Raw genomic sequence first — 20899 nt, forward strand, 5'->3', positions numbered from 1 at the left:
GGACCAAATTAGAAAAAGTGAAATAAACAGCAATTGACAATTACTGCGTACAGAAAGAAGCATTAGAAAGGGAGCCAAATAAACCCAGATTTTTTGTTCTGGCTTTTCCGCTACCTTTTCTTCTTTAACAAATTCATTTTTTCATTTTCTATTGAATTATTGAAATCGATAAATGGCAGCATTATTTCTGGGCACAGTTCGTCCAGTACCCTATAGTTTAACCAATTTTGCAAATCAAAGATTCAAACTTTCTCTCTCTGGATTCCCAGTTTCAGTTCCCAGAAATGGGTTATCTTTCCATCATCTCCTTAAACGAAGTTTTCAAGCTTCTATACATTCTGGTATGTCTTAATTTACCTCCTCTCTTTTTTAATTTTTCGTTTTTTTTTTCTTTTAGTTGTTTTATTTAGCAATAGTGTACTTAGCTGTGTCGATGTTTATGAGTAATGTTAGTATATAGTGTTGGGAATTTTGCTGTATCAATTAGATAGGCGAATCGAGCAGCAGATTAGATAGCAAATGTTGGGCCAATTGGTTACCATGTACATTGTTTATTGATTATTTGATTGATATAGTGGCTTTAAAGTTAAAAGTATGTCCTTTACTTGTATGTGATATGTGATTATTGACTGATGTGATTGTCTTGTTTATATAGGGTTTGAAAAGAAAATTAATGCCAGTGCACTAAATTTTGTGCTACTGAGGATGATGATCCTGAAAATTGATCTATGTTAATTGAAAACATAACATGAGTACTACTAAAAGGGGGTGGGGTGAGGTTTTTGGATTCGTGTCAAGTAAAAATTATTTAGAGTTTCATAGATATTGACCTGGTTTGGTGTTAGACTCTTGACATAGTGTTCAAGTTTTTAAGGTTTTCATGATGAGTAATAAGGAGTTTGATGAGTGAGTAGTTTGCCTGTATGATGAATAAGAAATCTGTAGCTTGAAGGCTTGTGAGTCACGACTACTTTTCTTGTTCAGTATGGATAGTGGATTAATCTTGAAAGTATTGAGGGATGATTGGGTTAGTCACATCAAATGAGAGATTAGAAGCGAAGCAAAAGAGTTACCAATGGATTATAATATCAGGAAGTTCTCTTTAAAGAAGGTTTTGATATTCATACCTCTTAAAAAAGTCTTTCACATGTATCTGTGATGTTGGTGCGTTTTTTATAACAACTTAACAAGTGTTCTACTGCTCTTACTTCTATCTTTCGTTGTTTTGAAATTTCACGCTTAACCGACTTTGTTTTATGTATTCTTGTTTGGATGAATCAGTCAATTTTTTTTTTGAACTTTTAATTATTAGAAGTGAAAATAAGTTAGATGTTTGCTAATAGACATAATAGAATCTGTTGAAGGTTGTTTGGTAAATGCTAATATGAGTTATTTCTTCAGTTCCTTTAGAATCTACAAGCAACAATCTCGTAACCCCCCCAGGAGAACAGTCTGAGATAATATTTGTGGGAACAGGAACAAGTGAGGGCATCCCACGTGTTAGCTGCTTGACTGATCCTTTCAAAAACTGTCCGGTATGAACATCTCTCTAGAATGCCATGATACGAAATATTCCATCATTATGCTATTGATCTAAGAAGAGTGAAATTTATGTCCTCCATATTACTTTTCTAGGTATGCAAGAAAGCAGCAGATCCAAATAGTAAAAATAGGAGACTCAATACAAGCATCCTGATCCGTTACAATGGAGCTTCTGGGATGCGCAATATTCTTATTGATGCTGGAAAGTAAGTTTGCTTCTTCCTAATTTTTAATTTCCAGATTTTTATTGAATTGTCAATCATAGGAGAAATCTTAGCAGTATTTTGAAGCCCCCAGACTCCCAGAGGATAGGACTGGATGGTTATAAGGATGTTAAGAACATTGTATGAAAACAATTCAACATAGTGGGGTGCTGGGGAGTGAAGGAGACTAATTTGCATGTAGGCTTTGAATTTCCTATGCAGTAGGATCAGGTACCTCAATTTAGTTGTTTCTTAGCACTTCAATAGAACATGGAACACAAAATGTAGGCCAAAAAGTGGAGGCAACTAGTACCTGTCAGCCTGGGTGATTTCTTTGCTTTCTCGTTTTCTGTTAAATGTGTTAGTGAACTAACTTCTGGCTACAACATGCTGCGTCCGTAGTCTAAGAGCTGCACCTTACAGATCATAATGCTGTTTTTTATTGACCTGGAAAACTTTTATTTAGCTTTCAAATTTGCATTTTCAGCAATATGGTCTTGTGTTGCCAATAGTGTTTAATTTTCCGTTTTAGATTATATATTACAGTGTAGCTGCTTCTCTTAAATGCCATTCAACAATTTATTTCTTTGTTAGGCCCTATTATGCTCACCATGTTTTCACTTATTTCAAGTCTAATTAGTTCAAATAAGATAACTAGATAAGTTCAAGAAATATAAGTCTTGATAAGAGTTGATAAGGGTTACCCAAGTTCAAATTACAACTAAAATAAGCTTTAATAAGTTCATATAAGTGAAAATTAGGTGAATATAACACATCCTTACTCTCGCTACATTTACACAAGTATTTGCTCATAGCCACATTGGTGACTCTAGATCGTGGTGCTTGATGTGCCTATGAGTTTGTCATTTGAGGCACTTCATCATTTACACAAGTCTAATCAGTGACGGACCAACGATATTTATATTGCTCTTTTTGTGGTTCAAATGTTTCATTCATGTTTCTGTGGAATAATCTGATACATAAATTTTCTGGATTTTGAACCTAGGAAGTCATTTATTGTTGTTCTGTAATTTCTAGAATTCCCTTTGAGCTGGGAAAGGACCTTTTGCTTTCAGGAACATTATAACCATACTGATTTTGATGTCAGTTACTTTTAGAGAAAATTGGGAAAGCAGTACTTGAAACATTATGAATTTATGATCATAGTGCATTCAGGAATCTTATGGTGATATAGGGATATTGTCATGCTGGATAGTTCACATGTGATTAGATTGGGATGCTCATGCTCTTTTTTTTTTTTTTTTTTTTTTTTTTTTTTTTTTTTTTTGGGAGATATACTGTAATGCTCTTGCTCATTATTTGGTCATGAAGAAGCGTTTGTTACTTAAATGGTTCATTTGATGAGTTAAAATTCTGCAGATGTTCAACAATTATGTTTGCTACTGAGTAGTTGCAGTCTTCATTTTAAGTCTTTTGGATATTGTGGTCATTTTGATTATATTTACTAGATAAGAGCAAGTATATCATTCATCACTTTTTCCATGTAGTTTACTATATTCATTGAAGAGCTTCTTGAATTTTATGCAGATTTTTCTACCATAGTGCTCTCCGCTGGTTTCCTACCTATGGGTAAGCAATGCTGCAGTAGCTTCACTACATATTGATCAATGCTTCTTAGCATCTTTAAGTAACCTCATTTCTAAATATTTCTGAAGGTTCTATTTATTAATGTATGTCATTTTTACTTTTTCTGGAAGTGTTTACTTTTTCTGGAAGAAGGCTTCATAGAGAAAAGGTTGACATTGTAAGGGTCACTTTGATATTGAAAATTTTGATAATTCACTTTTGAGCAAGTTGATGCATCAAATTGTCTTAGATTCTTAGGATCTTTATTGCTGTGTTTTAGTCTTGACCTGCAAATAAATTTCAGTTATGACATTTCTGATAAGGAATATGGGAGATGTAGTTCAGACACATCCTTAAAAGAGATATGAATATATGTTTATTGTAGTCACTTTAATCCACATTACAATTTAATCTATCAAAGAATAAGATACGAGGGCTATGTTACTTGGGTACTCTATTTCACCTCGAGTACTTGTGTGTGCTGAATACTTCGATATCTGAACATGGGTGTTGACTGTTGATACTTCATTATGGTCCAATATCATGCCAAATTTTCATAGAATTGCTGACTGACACATGGAGGCTTTTTGTAACTAGGCAACATAGAGGAAAGGAGGCTGGGAAAATTTATAACTTACACATGAAGTATTATTAGAGAAGGGCAGGAATTTTCTTTATTCACTTTTCTTTTTCTAGGTATCTAACTCATTATATCTGATATGAAGTTATCTTTAGTAAGATGTGTACTGCCTCATTAGCGTTGGACTTGGCACACTATGACCCAATTTACAATGTACTCCTCTATCTGTAAACATTGTCACGTTATCCCAACCCCTCATAAGGGCATGGTATATTGGTATGGCTACCCTGTAAAGACCCTTTATGACGTTTGTATCATTATCTTACTCTCCTTAGCAGTTATCACTTATTTTAATTAGGCTCATTCTGAGAAATCCAGTAATAAACCCATACTGTGTTGATTTAAAAAAAAAGAAGGAAGATATGCACACACTTCAAAATGCAACTAGTCTAGTGCATATGATGCATCTTCTTCTTCTTCTTCTCCCCCCCCCCCCCCCCCCCCCCCCCCCCTTCTCTTTTGAGGGTATGATGCACTTGCATGCATTACTACAATGGGATTTTAAAATTTAAAGTTTGTCTTCTTTTTGAGGGGTGGAAGGAAATTGTAAAATTACCGTGATTTTGCTCATGTGATTTTCCATAGAGTTATTGTTTCCACAGAAGTTATGTTGTTTTATCTACCTTCAGTAGAGATAATTGTCGTATGTAAGCAAATCATGAATATTTGGTAATGGGTTTTCTTAGTCATGTATCTGCCAGTGTCAATTTTGCCCTTTCATGACTAGTTGCATTTCTGCCAGGATAAGAACACTTGATGCGGTTATTATTACTCATTCTCATGCTGATGCTATTGGAGGTCTCTGACATGAACACTTCTAATATTTAATTTTCACTTGACTCCCCTGATAGTTATTACCTTTCAGCTCACCCTCCCAAGCCTTCTTTTTTTTTTTTTTTTTTCTTTTGGTTTAGGTCTTGATGATCTTCGAGACTGGACAAATAATGTTCAGCCCCACATTCCAATATATGTCGCAAGGCGTGATTTTGAGGTCTATACCCACATTTGTTTTCTTACATTAGTGTTTGTGCTTTATAAATATAAATGCTCTTGCATGAAAATATGTGTACTCAAGCTAAACTTGAAATGATATAAGTTAAACTTGAGGTTTTAAGTTCTTTCTGTTAGATAATCTAAATTTAATCTTCTTTGAACTGTTGTGTACACTACTTATGCATATGATGCCGTTGTTTTATCTATCTGGTGATGGATTACTTTACTCGTGTGTGATAATCTGCTCAATTTTTGGTACTTTCCAACTTCAGCTTTATTGAACATCCTTCAGGGAAAAGGGGGAAAAGAGGACAAAGACATTTGGTTTCAATGTTTCCAAAAAAAAAAAAAAAAAAAAAAAGGTCCTTTGTGCTGAAGTAATGCTGTTATTCAAACTCAGAACTTCATTGACAAAAGACACCAGTTGCTGGCTTAAATTTATAGGCTTCTATAACAAAAATGTGATATTAAAATGCTTAGGAATTCATTTAGCTGAATTTACCTAGCAAGTTAGAAGCTTGGTTGTCTGGGTTTCATAGGTCTTGATGCATCTTATATTCTTATCTCCTCGTCATTCATTTTCACCCTTGTCTATGTTATGTTCATTGATTGACAAGATCAAGTGGCATGCTTAGAGGAGGTGCCTTTTACCAATTCAGATTGTGAATTTGTGACCCTTGATAATATTATATGTGGCTCATTCTTGCACTGAAATGTGCCATCATATATGTATTGAGATGACTATAGCAATTAAAATAATTCAGGTGATGAAGAAAACCCATTATTATCTGGTTGATACTAGTGTGGTTTTAGAAGGTGCTGCTGTCTCTGAGTTGCAGTTCCATATCATTCAGGAGGAGCCGTTTATTGTGAATGATCTGAAGGTCTGTGGAATAACAACTGCATGCTTTCGCCTCTTTCATGCTCTTCATGTCATGTTCTGTGGAATAACAACTGCATGCTTTCTCCTCTTTCATGTTCTTCATGTCATCTCTAAGTATTTTATTATGGTTTCAGATTACTCCGTTGCCTGTGTGGCACGGTGAAGGCTATCGTTCTCTCGGTTTTCGTTTTGGCAACATTTGCTACATAAGGTAATTTGTTCGAATGATTATGTTTAAGATCCTGGCTGTCACCTTGCAACATTATGTAGTATTCTGTAGATGTTCACCTATACTCCAATGGACTTTTGTAATTGATTGCAGTGACGTCAGTGATATTCCAGATGAAACTTATCCGCTCTTGGAGGATTGTGATCTCCTAATCATGGTACGACCTCCCCTCCCCCCTCTTTCTCCTTATCTTTTTGTTTTTTGTTTGGTTGCTTCTTACTTGCATGGTTCCTTTCTATCTACAATTTACTCTATTTGTGTTTGGCTCTTAATATGCTTTGCTAATCCAACTTAGGATGCTTTGAAACCTGAACGATCTACTCCAACCCATTTCGGACTGCCAAGGGTAGGCTCTAGTTCTACTTTTCATTCCATTCTGTTTTGCCCCAGATTGTTTGATTTTCATTCTGCATATTCTTGTTGCAGGCGTTGGATGAAGTTCGAAAAATCCAACCCAAGAGAACACTTTTCACTGGTATGTTTTGAGCTATTATGTACACAGCTCAATTTTCAATGAAGACTTGTCTTCGATCCGATTGTTTTATCCCATTTCTTAGTTTAACGTTTTCTCCATCTTCATTCATCGTTTCACTATTCAATCCTATCTGAGAGATTGGAAACTGTACTGTAATGAACTATAATCCTGATTTCTCCCTCAATTTTCTTTTGCTACTGATGTGAAGGCATGATGCACTTAATGGATCACGAAGAAATTAACGCACAGCTGTCGGGTTTGAAGGATACAGAAGGACTTGATGTGCAATTGAGCTATGATGGACTTCGCGTGCCTATAGATCTCTAGTCTCCCTTTCCCTGGCAAGTTTCCATCTCTCCAGATTATACTGCAGTGTTCACAATTATTTATCCAGCAAGATTGATACCTTAGGTTCAAATCAATGCAAATTGCATATGGGCTCCAGGAAAAGTGTGGTTGGTCAGTTCAGCTGCGCAATGTGGCATAGGTTGCAAGACTTGCAACAGATTATATTGTACGATTTGTACCCTTTACCAGAAATATAATAAAAGACTGAGAACATTGTTCTCATTGTACTTCCCGGCTGTTTTTTGTTTTAAATTTCACTGCTGACTGCCTGGTGGTGCACAGGGAAAGCAGGGCTGGAAAGCGATGCAGAGTACACTTAGTGCTCTCTTTGGCCATATTCAATAGTTAGATGTTACATAAGATTTATGGAAAGTTCAACTAAGGTACACTACTGAGATGTTGCGACAATTATTTCTGGGATAGAGTACATCCTGATAACTCATGTCAAACATGATGGATCATAGTATAAGGAATGCAATCATCATTCAGATTATTATCATTTCATATAATTGTGGAAATTTTTCGCAGGATTTAAATCAGAAGAGTTGTTTTTCATCCCATTTTTTTGGTCATGTAAATTGCAAAAGCATGAAAGGTCATGATCAATGAAGAATATGGAATAATGGAGTTGACAATAACTCTAATCTTGAGCTATAAATAGAAAAAAATGGTAGTAGGTAGATGTTGAGGCTTCAGATGATGTTTGTCTTGTTTGGTGAAACTTGGTTGTAATATAACATCACATTCCTTCTAAATGACATTGATGGGTATTTCATAGACATGATAATCACCAACCATTTCCAAACCTAGCCAAATTAATTGACGCTTTGATTGTCTACATAATTTGTTCGTTTTATATATACTACTTCCGTCTCTTATAGATTCTTTGTTTCTTTTTTATTACAATACGTATGTACTAACTGTCAATATTAAAATCTATAAATACATTTCAGTAAAAATCACTTTGTATTTCATCAAATAGTATTTTGAAACTATGCAATAAGATTAACCCAGCAACTATTAAAAAATTGGATGAAATACGAGCATGTAAGAGACTGCAATTTTTAACACCTCTTTTAGGGCCCAGGCTGGCCCAGTTAATACAGGGATAGTAGGCCAATCAACTACTACTGTCGTGTTGATAGTCCACACTCCACAAGGGCAAGGTAAAAGACCATTAGCTAGCTAGAAGACTGAAGACCCACTCTTCAAAAAAAAAAAGAAATAAGAGGTTTTTTTTTTTTTTTTTTTTTGGGAGATTAAATAAAAAATTAAATTACCCTTCATTGAAATTCCAAAAAAAAAGTTACTAAAGGTTATACAAAATTTGATTTATTTAGTGAGTTATCATAACACTGTTTAGTTTTATTATAATTTTTTAACAATAACACTGTTTAATTAGAATACATCATATTTTACTCCATAATTGTTGCCCCCAACAAGTTTGAACATCAACAACTAACTCCAGAGGCTAAGATTATGTAATTTCAAAGTCTATACACAAAACATATTACTCTGTACTTCTTAATACGCAATTTCACAAAATCATAACTTTGAATATATCAATAACCGATTATGTTATTTCCTAACCCATGGAAAGACGAAATAATAATGATAAGTAATTAATACAATGGGTCATGAAAAGAGTGATCTTTGTGGGTCACTAATACCTCAATGATTTAAGAAAGAAGAGTAAAAGTGGGACGCACAAACAAATGCAAAAAACACTAGTGAGTACCCTAAATTATACGAAACGTAAATGGCACACTCGTGAACTCATCTCATCTATCAGTGCTCTCTCATTCATGGGTTATTCTCATAGCCTATTTTTGGATTCTAAATATTGACATCCCTTGCATTGTCCCTTTCTAGCTTGTATTTCTGTCCTACGTTCCTTTTTTATTTGTTGTCTGCTACATGAATTCCTAAGCATAATTAATCAAACTATTATATGTCTTAATTACCAAGCAAAGGTTAGTGGTAATAAAAGTTTCCCCCCGTCTCATAACTTGAAGGTTATGAAATTAAATCTTAGATATGTTATATGTACATCATATAAGTTCTACTTATAATTATTAGTGTTGAATACACGGGTAAACAAACAAAATTCTGACTTGTTACCCTGGTCTTATCACCCCATATAAAACCATATATATGATGTAACTTTATGTATAAATATTTATGTTGTAGCTAGCTTAGCAATTGGATAAATGTAAATTTGAATTTTGGTTAAAAAAATTACTACATTATTATAATTAAAGTGGGGGAGAGAATAATACATGAATAATGTTATGAAATCTTTCCTAGGCTTTGACCTTTCAACCACTGAGCAGTAACACAAGTGATAGACCAAATGGCTGGGGCTAAAATGATCAAATGATTCGTTCTGTAAAGGAGGTGCATAATAACAAAGTCTTTACTTTTTATTATATGATCTAATATTCATATACACATCACCTGGTTTTAAGGGACAATAAAGCATATTTTGCATGAAATTGAATCTCTTTCTCAGCAACTTTTTTGATTTTATTTTTCATAACAAAAGGTGGTCTAGCACTTTTTCTTTGTTGTTACTTGCTTTGGATAATTTCAATTCGAATGAACTTATATAATTGTGTATTATTACCAAGCTATATAATTTAACAAGGTCTTTTTATTCCATATACTATGCATGCGAACTGTTTAATTATTGAGCTTATTTTAATCAATCTTATTCTTGCTAATTGCGGTCCAATTATCAATTAGACCTGTTCAAGCATGGTTTTTTACGTAACAAAAGTTTTATGATATCTTTTTTTCAAATCTTTTGAAGGGGCAAAAGTTAAAATTAATTAATATACATTGATCAATGAGATTTCTTATTTTTGTTGGCATCAAGCAATCACTAGCTCCAAGCTAGTCCATCATCTTTAGATAGGATCTTACCAAGAGCCCACCGCATACCTAAATAATATTTATTTAGAGAACATAGAAAGTACTATAAATAAGCCCCCTCGCTCCTTCATCTATTAAGAAGAAGAGTATGAGAGACGGGTGAGCTTGACCTAGCTTAATAATACTCCATTTTATTTCAAATTTATTTGTATTACAACATTGACGGACATATGTGTCAACGCATAAGTTAACCAATTAAATATATGCATGTATTTATTAGATCATGAACTAATTCAGCGATATGTCTTTATATAATAATGAATAATATAGATGAAGTAAGTTAATACATTCAAATTAAACGGATGCTATTCCGAAACATATGGAGTAGCAAGTAATACGAATTAGTTGACCAAATAAACCTCAGTTTTTTAATTAAGGGCATAAATAATATACTCAATAATAGCAATATGATGTGACAAATAAGTAATTAGATAAACATACATTGGACAAAATTAAAGGATAAAACATAACAATGTGCTTATTGAATACAATATCATGTGTTATAATTAATTATAATATGCATAACATAGAGTCAAAGAATATTGTAACGACAAAGAAACCAACCAAGGTGCAAAAGTATATAGTTGGTTGCTCCAGAAACCAAAGCTTAAGTCAAGGTTTTACAATTCTGTTAAGAAAATTATTATTTATTCTTAAGTTGACTTATATTCTTGCCTAAGCTGACTTTTATAATTTCATAGTCTATAGTACATATCAAAGTTTGATGAATATATAGGGCCAAACTTCTAAGTCCTAATTAGGTTGTTTTTAGTAGCTTGGTTTTGAGCTGTTTGAGGCAAAGACAGAATTACCTTTCTCAATGTTACACGTTCATTTCTAACGTACAATTATTGATTTAATAAACCTTTTTAATTATTTAATTATACTTTTTATTTAATTAAGGAGTTGATTGTTGAAACTTAATTCATTCGTGCTCGGATCTTCAAAGAACAAAGCCAAACACTAGTAAACAATAGTAACTAGACAAAACTTTTACAAATGAAAATATAATATGCAACAAATATCATTGATTTACGAGGGGCAAATAATAAAAGACTATGAGTATGTCTATGTCTTTAAACAATACTTGTAAGTCACACTTCTTCATTTTAGGTCGTCATACTAGATAATATGTATGTTATATTCGATTAATCCATACAAAATTCAAATACTGAACTACGCAGTATAAATGTAAAATTTTGACAAATTTGTAATAATTGACTCTCAATCAAATGAGTGGCTTATATGTCTTATTAATCAAGAACTGAGGGAGTTTATCAAAAGTCATAAACGACTAAATTAAAGGCTATAATTAAAATTTTGGCAAAGTCTAAGTGTGAACATTGGCTACATTGACAATATTAATTGTAAAAGAAATCCAATAATTGCAAGAACTACTGGTCACGCATGGTCCGTCAGTCAATCTTTGTTTAGTGAAGATGTTCCAATAATGCCGGCGAATGTCCCAATTTTCCCATTCTTTGCTCAGTTCTAAGATGTTCCAAATCACTAGCTAGATTTGCTCTTCCTCTTCTTTTTATTTTTATTTTATTTATAATTTTGACTCATTTTTTACAATAATATTGGTAACTGCAGTCATTTACATTTTTTTAAAGGTCAAGTACATGATGGGAGGTAGGTAACTCTTCTCTCAAAACCGTGTTTTCGGTCAATATTTCTTAATATTTCTCTTCATATTTTTAAAAAACTTTTATCATTTAATTGTTGGCAAAAATATTGGCTAAAACCTCTGTGCTTGTGTATGCTAAGCTACTAAAGAGATGTATGCACTTTTGTTTTTTTTTTAAACAAAAAGAGACGTATGCGCTTGTCATGTGAAGCAAATTTAGAGAAGAATTTAAATTATAATATTGATTAGAATAATAGATGATGTGATTGTCTTGAAACTTACAAAAATTTTCATAGAACATTATATATTAACGCACCATTTATAATTTAATACTAGATGTTGTAGTAAAACGTCATTGACTCATTGGCCATGCCTAATCAAATTAATAAATAAGCATGGTTAAATTTAGGTTATCATATGCATGTACATGGTCAATAAGATTTAAGTGTAAATGGAGATGGTTTATGATATATTGAATATATTGATGCTAAATTGCTAAGTTTGCCCTAAACTAAAAATAAAAATAATTTAGTACAAAAATCATTGCTAGTTGTTTTGACATGCAAAAACCAATCTCAAAGTTTGGTATCACTACATTATTTCAATTTGAAAGTCCAATGTTTGTGAAGGACCATTACTTTATTTTAGAAAAGGCAATACATACTTTTAAATATTTTTCTTCTCTAAATTAAAGTAATACTCTATGTAATTAATAGTTTTCTTGACACTAATTTGATCAATAAAACTGTACACGTGTAAAAAAGTCAAAAAAGGAAAAGCTAATTAATCCAAAACAAATAGTTATACTGTCATTGTTTTACAATGATTATCCTACTTTCATAAGTTCTCTTGACATAAAGTAAAATCATAGTTCTAAACAAGTTTTTGGAATAATAACTTTGTACTGTTAATGTTACGTTGTTGCATGTATAGTTCTTTTTCACTATTTAACTTTCCTAATAATTGAGCTAAGCTAGGAGTTGAAATTTTGAGATAAGACTTTTAAAATAATAAATTTATCTTTAGTAGTATCATGCTTTTGTCTACCTTGCCTTTAAATAGTTTAATGTAAATGAGATACTATAGCTTAGGACTAATAATAATGTACATGTTCCACCTAATTTATTTTTACTTATTTGAATTTATTTGAACTAATACAATGATATATAAAAGTGTACATTACTAAAACTTACTTCATCTAATCTCTTACCTTGACATTTTTGTATTTTATCTGTAATAAGTCAAATAAAACTAGTTCGAGAGTTCGTACATAGTCTAAGGGCCTATTCATTTCAACTTAATTTCAGTTCACTTCAGCTCCAATCAGTTCAGTTTAGCTCCAATCAGTTCAGTTCAATTCAGTTTAGTTCAGTTCAGCTCCTAATTTCCTTTTCTCATAAAATATTCATTTCGACTCTATTCAGTTTAGTTTAGTTCAATTCAGTTCAGTTCAGTTCAGCTCTAATCAGTTCAGTTCAGTTCAGCTCCAATCAATTCAGTTCAGTTCAATAAATGTGAACAAGCCCTAAGTTTCTAAAACAATCTTCTACTGCTTAGCTTGTATGTTCATGACAAATTGACCAAAATTTTAAATCTTCCCCCCTCCTTAATGATTATGTCACCTTCTAAACACAAATTTCTTTTCTTATACAATAAATTATTGCTCGATACATTTGATATCTAAATACACATGAATGTATGTAACACAGTAAGATGATATACTATATAGAGGTTAAGAGGCCAGGTGGGGATTGTTTTAAGGAGGGGGTTGTGTGGAGTGTGGGGTTGTGCTACGCCTAGCAAGAGGGATAGCGCATATGGGACTTGTAATAAGCTAGGCTGGAAATGTTTTCTTTCGGTCACCCAAATAACATAAGATTAGATTTTGATAAAATTTAGCCTCTCTTTCAAGCAACATGCCAGAAGGCACATTATTGTCTCTTCTGCACTTTTTCCCTTCTACCTATTTTCTTTTGATCTTGTAGCCTTTAATTTCCTCTAAGATTAATCAGGAACGTTACGTTATGAATCAGACAACTCTTGAGTGGTTTAGATTTCACCTATAATAAACGCGTAAAATACCCTTAGCTTCTATCATTTAATCTTTTATATAACATATTTTAATCAAGTTATTATTGTACGCATACATAATGTTCTTATAGATCTAGTACTACACATATATATTAGTTAAAGATTCACACATGGTGTAGTACGATTTACACTGTATTTTTTTACCTTAAAACTTTCTTATTATTTCAAAGTATAACATGAATGAAAAAAAGAATAAAGTAAGACATTTAAAATATAGCATAGTATCATTGTCTTCTTCCTAACTATAATTATGCTGTGCATGGCTGCAAATATTCGCTAGCTAGCTAGCTGTAGCACTCCCCACCAACATACCTTAGGCCTAAAACATTTAAGCAATCAACTATAAAAATGATGATAAATTTGATTCAATAAAATTCTTGAAAGCTTTGCAGTTTATTTCCTCATCTTGTATTATTCATATTGAATCATAGAGCATGTTCATTGTGGAATATGTATACAGGAAAGGTAAGGAATATTTTTATTATTGTGGGGTACCCTTCACATGTAAGCAACACTACACTTACAAAGAGATTTTTAGACACAATCCTAAGGATTCAATTCATTGCATCCTCTTATTCAAATGGACTGAATTCCTAGCTACAATTTTATCATTTGGGTATTATACTGAAAAGGCAATTTCAAAACGGTCAGAAGAGAAAACTGTATCAATTATTTCAGGGCAGGTAGAGTATTTTTTATATTATGCAGTTACAATATGTAGGGGTAGGAGGAGTAATAAAGATATAACAATTAGAGCTGTCAAAACCTGACCCAATCCAAAATACCGACCCGAATCCGATTATTAACCGACCCATCTGAACCCGAAAAATTGGTGATCCAAACCCGACCTGACCCGACCTAAAACCAACCCTAGACCCAGTTGACCCGAGTATGTGAGACCCGAACCCGAACATGAACCAACTTGGAGAGTGACCCGACTCAAATGTAACCCGTAAATTATTGACTTGAACCGAAATTGACCCAAACCCGTTTTAACCCGTCAAAACCTGAATGTAACCCGACTTGTTACTAACCCGACCTGTTTCAAACCCGACCCGAAATCAACCCGACTTGTTATTCACCCGACCCAAATTCAACCCGCCTTGTTATCGACCCAACCCGAATTTTACCCGACCTATTACTAACCCGACCCAAAAATACAATTCGATCTGTTACTAACCCGACTCGAAATCAACACGACTTGTTATTGATCCGATCTAAATTCAACCTAAATTATTCCTGACCTGATTTCAAATCACCTTAAATTCAATTTAGACTACCTTATTATTGTTGATCAAAGCATTTTGTCTAGGGAAACCAAGTCGGTTCATGCCAGCAAAAGAAAGGAGCATCATCCCCAAATTTAAGAGTTAAATATAGTATATATTTATTGTATGGTCAAAGGAGATAATTATCTTCCTAAATTATAGACTATAGTTCCCTAGTATGTTGCCATATATATTATAGTCAAAGGAAATAATTAGCTTGATAAAATGATAATTATCTATCTATAATTAGTTGAACCCGAATATGACCCGACTTGGAAATGACTCGACCTGATTGTAACCCGCAAATTATTGACTTGAACATAATCCGACTTGAATCTGAGAATGACCTGACTTGGAAATGACCCAACCTGATTATAACCCGCAAATTATTGACTTGAAGCGAACACAACTTGAACCCGAGAATGACCCGACTTGAAAATGACCCGACTTGATTATAACCCGCAGATTATTAACTTGAACCGAACCCGACTCAAACTCGAGAATGACCCGACCTGATTCTAACCCGCAAATTATTGACTTGAAACTAACCCGACTCGAACCCGAGAATTACCCTAACCCGTTTTAACCCGAATATAACCCGACCAATTGTTTACCCGACCCAAATGTAACTGATATGTCCATTTTATATAGCGTTTTACCCCCGTCCCTTGGTCATAATTGGTAATGTTTTTGGCTCTTTAGAGCCACTTTTATTACTAATTGGTGTTTTCTAGTGTTTTCGTAGTTTTGGTTGGCTTTTGTAGGGATTTGCACCTTTGGAGCATTTTCCCGGGATTTTTATGGAGCAACTACGAGCATTGGAGGAGCACGACCATCCTTTATAGCCCAGGGCTGGTTAGAGTCATCGAACCGATGATTAAGGGCTCAGCATTTGAGATTTCGAGGCATTTGGACCAAGTATTCAAGACCCGAAGAGGAAATCCGGATTAGGCTGAAGAATCGGAGCCCAATCGAAGTCCAAGCTTGCCCAAGTTTCCTTGCCCAGCCAAAATAGGCTCCGCCCGAAGGCGCGCCCGACCAGGCGGGGTTAATGAAGAAAAAGGCCTCGCGCCCTATCTCGCGCCCGATTGGGCGCGAGAGACTCCCATGATGGAAAAAAGGCGGGCCTGATCAGGCGGTGTGGCGCCCGATCGGGCGCGTGTTTCTGAGGAGCTGACTTCGGCGATTATTGTTAGTTTTGATGAGGATTAATCCATTTTAGAGTTTTTTAGTGAAGATCGCTCTCTCTCTTTTTACTTCTATTACCTCTTCTCTTAGACGTTCTCTCACTACTTAGTTTTAGATTATTTTCTCTCTCTACAACTTTGTCCTCTACCTTGTTCTTAATTCAACTCTTTAATTCCGATTACTTTGGTATCGATTTCTTCTACTTCAATCTCAGTTATTTACTTTATTTATTTCATCATGTCTTGTTTAATTGCTTTGATTAGCTTAGTTTTAATTATGTCTGAGTAGTTTTCTTTCTAGGGTTTATGGGGATCCATAAATAATATGAAGGGGTAAATTATTGTTGTTGATTGTCAATGCTTGATTAATTTCCTATTGATTGATTTAATGCTCTGCAACTAGATTAGCGCTGGTCTTTTATGTATGAGTTTAGCAATATTATTTCGAGATTCGAGAGATGAAAATTGATATTTAGGCTTAGTTTCAATAGGCAGGTTAATTTATAAATGGTTAAGTCGAGATTCGAGAGATGAGATTTAATACCAGTAGATTAATTCTGTGATTGTAATACGTAGCGAAAGCCCTTTATAATCTGATTAATTAATGCATTGATGATTGATTATTATGTTTTACTTTGGAATATTGTTTATTAGTGAACCTATACCCTAGGCTTTTATTAATTGATTTCTCCCTACTTTTATCTCCTTTAGTTTGATTTCATCATATCTATAATTTAGTTACTCTATAATCTAGATTATATTAAGTAATTAGGAATAGAAAGACTCGTTTCCCTGTGGATTCGACCCTACTTCCCTATCTATTTTCGTTAGTGGTTTTAGGAATTACTTTTGATTAGGTAATACGACTTTAGCCTGTCAATAACCCGACCTAAACCCGATAAGATGTATGGCCTGAATCAAGCATGACCCAACCCAAACCCGACCCGCATAGGTTATGGCATCAACCCGAATCGACCCGACCAGCATAGGTTACGGCATTAACCCGAGTTGACCTGACCCGAGTTGACCCGACTCACTCTTATCCGACCCAAACCTAACCCGTTTACCCGAATTAACAGCTCTAATAGCAATGTAGATGAATGTCCTCGTCTATCTAATCAAATTGAGGCTTTGATCAAGATAATTGTAGATTTGTAGGAGGTACAACACAAGGTAAGTTATAATTTGAACGAAATTGTTTAAAATTTTGGTAGCTACTTTCTACTACCTAATGAATTGCATTTTGACGCAACACTACTAGAGTACGTACTACACTATTGTTTAAAGTTCAGAAAATGTCAACAGTTTTATAAGAGAGACCATGTATTATCTGGGACCAAAAAAAACCTATTTTCTTTTTTGTTTTTTGGTGAAAATATACCCATTATCTTTAATATATGCTATACGCTTGCATGGTATGCATGTTTAAATTTGATAAGTTCGTCATAACATTTGCTCAGTGGTATGAATTATTACAAAGTAATTAATAATAAGATCGAAGTTATTGTACAAGTAGTAACTTAGACTCCATTTAGTTCACCTTATTTAATTCTACTTATTACAATATGAAAAAGTTATAATAAGGTAAAATTTAGGAGGGGAAAAGTTCATATCAGTTAGTAAGAAGATTTACACATGCTTAGGTGTGCAATTTCCAGTTTTTCTGATGCGAGGGAGTGCTCGAAACCCTTAGGGTTCCTGAGTGTGAGTGAGTGCCCCATGTGGGTTTGTTAGTGTTGCGTAGTCGATTTCGAGTGCTTTTTCAGTCGTTTTTTCAAATTCGATTCAAGTTCCATAGTGGAAGCAGAGGCAATTGTGTTTATTTCGATGGAGATGGCAAATAAGCTCCTGGAAGATTGGGGAAAACTCAAACTAACTGATGAGGAGGATGTGGTGGTTGGAGGTGATGGTACGGAGAACAATGATGACGTTTCTGAAATCAAGATGTCCCTCTCTCTCGTTGGAAAACTACTGACGAACAAACCCTTCAATATGGAGGTGCTGAAGAAAACCCTTACATCGATTTGGAGTTTGAAAGATGGTTTTGCCGTGCGTATGGTGGAGTCTAATCTTTTCATTCTCCAGTTCTTCTGTGTTTCTGATAAAGACAAGGTTCTTGATGGTTGCCCATGGACATTCAAGGACCAAATTTTACTGCTTAAAGACCTAAGGGGTGAGGAACAACCGTCGGAAGTTGTCTTTGATAGATCACCATTCTGGGTAAGACTAATTGATGTACCGTTTAATAAAAGAAATCGTAATGTGGCTGCTGAAATTGGTGATGCTATTGGCGGTTTTCTGGATTATGATGAGAGCGATCCCCTTGGTTGGGAGAGAGATATGCGTCTAAAGATTATGCTGGATTTGCATAAACCGCTTAGAAGAGGTGTCAAACTCAAAACCTCTTCAAATTCCGTCAAGTGGATTGATATAAAATATGAACGTCTTGGTGAATTTTGCTTCTTTTGTGGGAAGCTAGGGCATGTTGATAGAGAATGCCAAGATGTCGAGGTTGATCCGGGTGAGCAGGTTGTTTACCAGTATGGCCCCTACTTGAGAGCTTCACCAAGTAGACATCGTAATGTGATCTCGATGGCAGAGAAGGAGAAGCATTTAGGATGGGTGCAATCTTTGAGGAAGGAGAAAAATCGAATTATTGACTTTAAGGACCCAAAGGCTGTGAGATTGGGCCCTCCAAGTGCGGCACGCAAATTGCTCTTTCCTTCCCCTTTGAGAAATGAGCAAGCAGGAATGTTGGAGGGGAAGACTTCTGGGACACTACATCCAAAGGAAGTCAGTGAGGATAATGATGGTGAGGGTGGGAATACTTTTAACTTTGGTGAGGAAAGTGGTGGGGTTAGTCTTATTGACATGGGGAAGGGAAATCCTAATGTGTTGGGAGCTTCTGTAACTGTGGGTATAGGCGGGGTGGGTGGGGCTCCTCCATGTTCTTTTGGAGAATTTTCTATTGGAAGTGGGGAGGGTGGACAACAGAATGTAGGTACGATGAGAAAGAGTAATATCAAAATGGGAAGGAAGTTGAGAAAGGCAGGGAGTTCAGGTGGAGGTGGGAATAGGAGTAATGCCGAGTTTGATGATGTGATGTCTGATGTGGTTCTATCGAAGAGGAATATTGATGAAATGTGGACGGAGGAGGGGAGTGATGAGGGGGGGTGTGGGAAAAGGATGCGCATAAGTGACGAGTCGAACTCTGGGGATAGGTTTATCCAAGTAGGAGGTAATGGTTTTTTCCATGCCTCCGAAAAGAAATGAAAATTTTGAGTTGGAACTGTCAAGGGCTTGGCAACCCTTGGACAGTCAACGCCCTACGGAATATATGCTGGAGGGATAGGCCGGAGATAGTGTTTTTGATGGAGACTATGATTGATAGTCGCAAGTTAGAGAAAATTAGAAACCGATGTGGTTATGTTCATGGTTTATGTATTAGTAGTAATGGCAATTCGGGGGGCATTGCTTTTTGGTGGCGGGATGTGAATGTTCGGGTTTCTTCTTACTCTTCTCATCATGTAGATTCTGAGGTTCGAAATAATGAGGATGTTGTGGTGTGGAAGGCGGCAGGGGTTTATGGATGGCCTGAAACGGCGAATAAACATCTTACATGGGAGCTAATGGAGAGCTTATGGGGTGTATGTGATGTACCTTTGGTGGTTTTTGGCGACTTTAATGAGATTTTGAATAATAGTGAGAAGGATGGTGGGGTATGGAGAGGTGAAAGGCAGATGGAAGCTTTTAGAAATGCTATGAATAATTGTCAGTTGCATGACATGGGATATAGGGGATGTTGTTTTACATGGCAAAGAGGAACGGATGTTACAACTATTGTTAGTGAGAGGTTAGATCGCTTTCTTGCTAACGAGAGTTGGTCTAATTTATTTCCTAATGCTGCTGTCCTACATTTGGCTCGATACCGCTCTGATCATGCACCATTATTATTGAAATCTGACTATTTTCTGGAGAGTCAAAGAGGTAATATTCAAATTCGAGTCTCTATGGTTATCTAAAGAAGAATGTGGGACCGTAGTAGCTGATGCTGAAGGAGTTATGTCTTCGTCGTGTGCAATTACTAGATATATAATTGGATCAAATTATGGAGATAATTAAGTCCGGACATTTGGGTCGTCGTTTTGCCATAGCTAGAGGTACTTACGATCTTTGGACTAGTAAAATAGGCCAAAGCCCAATTGGACGGATCCTATAAGGTCACACAAAGGGGCTAGATCGAGCATTAGAGGACGAGGCCCATCATGGGCCTCATCACTCTAGGTGGCCGGCCATATGGGGCTATGAGAGGCTATTGGGCTTCGTGCCCTAGTCTAATTATAATGAGATTATAAATAGACTAGGTGTCTAGGTTTGCATGTAAGGAATTAACTGATCATTTAGATCAAACCCTAATTAACAAACACGAAACCAACCCCTCTCATACTCCCTCTCTCACGTCACTCTCCTCCTCCCGGCGCACGGTGGTGTCTCGTGGTGGTGGTGGTTCGTGCGGTGGTCGGTTGTCCGAAAAGGTGGTGATCGCGGTTTTCCTCAATCACTCGACCAATCTAGTATTGGTGGACGGCTCGTTCGAATCTCGTGGACTAAGTAGAGGAGCAACACTTGGGGCTCTATTCTCTCCCTGATTTGCCTGTCGAATAGCTTCGTGGAATTCACGCTTCAAAGGTATGATTATGTGTCTTGTGTGTTATGCATGTGATTCTTGGGATTAGGTACTTTATTGAATATGATTCATATATGTTATTTCCGCTGCGTAGTACCTATAAACTCCTACAGTGGTATCAGTTAGCCTCTTGCATTAACGCGCTAGATCATAATAATACGATTATTTGATGTCCACGTTAATTTTATAATCAATTAAGAGG

The 20899-nt window shown here is 35.2% G+C and overlaps 1 protein-coding gene across 1 annotated transcript; it reads left to right on the forward strand.

Annotated features, from left to right (window-relative positions):
* The first annotated feature begins 34 nt into the window (after nt 1-34).
* Nucleotides 35-7129, forward strand: LOC145569920 (putative hydrolase C777.06c). Its single transcript, XM_081628883.1, has 12 exons — nt 35-341; nt 1402-1535; nt 1636-1748; nt 3294-3335; nt 4715-4770; nt 4887-4963; nt 5730-5849; nt 5983-6059; nt 6171-6234; nt 6373-6423; nt 6504-6552; nt 6761-7129. The coding sequence occupies exons 1-12, from the start codon at nt 173-175 to the stop codon at nt 6877-6879; spliced, it is 1071 nt and encodes a 356-aa protein (XP_081485009.1). The 5' UTR covers nt 35-172; the 3' UTR covers nt 6880-7129.
* Nucleotides 7130-20899: the final 13770 nt, after the last annotated feature.

This window comes from Chenopodium album, chromosome 12, assembly GCF_948465745.1.
Source record: "Chenopodium album chromosome 12, dcCheAlbu1.1, whole genome shotgun sequence".
In the NCBI taxonomy this organism is placed as follows: domain Eukaryota; kingdom Viridiplantae; phylum Streptophyta; class Magnoliopsida; order Caryophyllales; family Amaranthaceae; genus Chenopodium; species Chenopodium album.

What these genes read in the sequence shown, in the direction of transcription:
- LOC145569920 (XM_081628883.1), top strand. Translation starts at nt 173, where the DNA reads ATGGCAGCATTATTTCTGGGCACAGTTCGTCCAGTACCCTATAGTTTA. An exon ending in TTATTGTGAATGATCTGAAG is followed by an intron (nt 5,850 to 5,982) that starts GTCTGTGGAATA and finishes TTATGGTTTCAG; the next exon opens with ATTACTCCGTTGCCTGTGTG. An exon ending in CAAGAGAACACTTTTCACTG is followed by an intron (nt 6,553 to 6,760) that starts GTATGTTTTGAG and finishes ACTGATGTGAAG; the next exon opens with GCATGATGCACTTAATGGAT.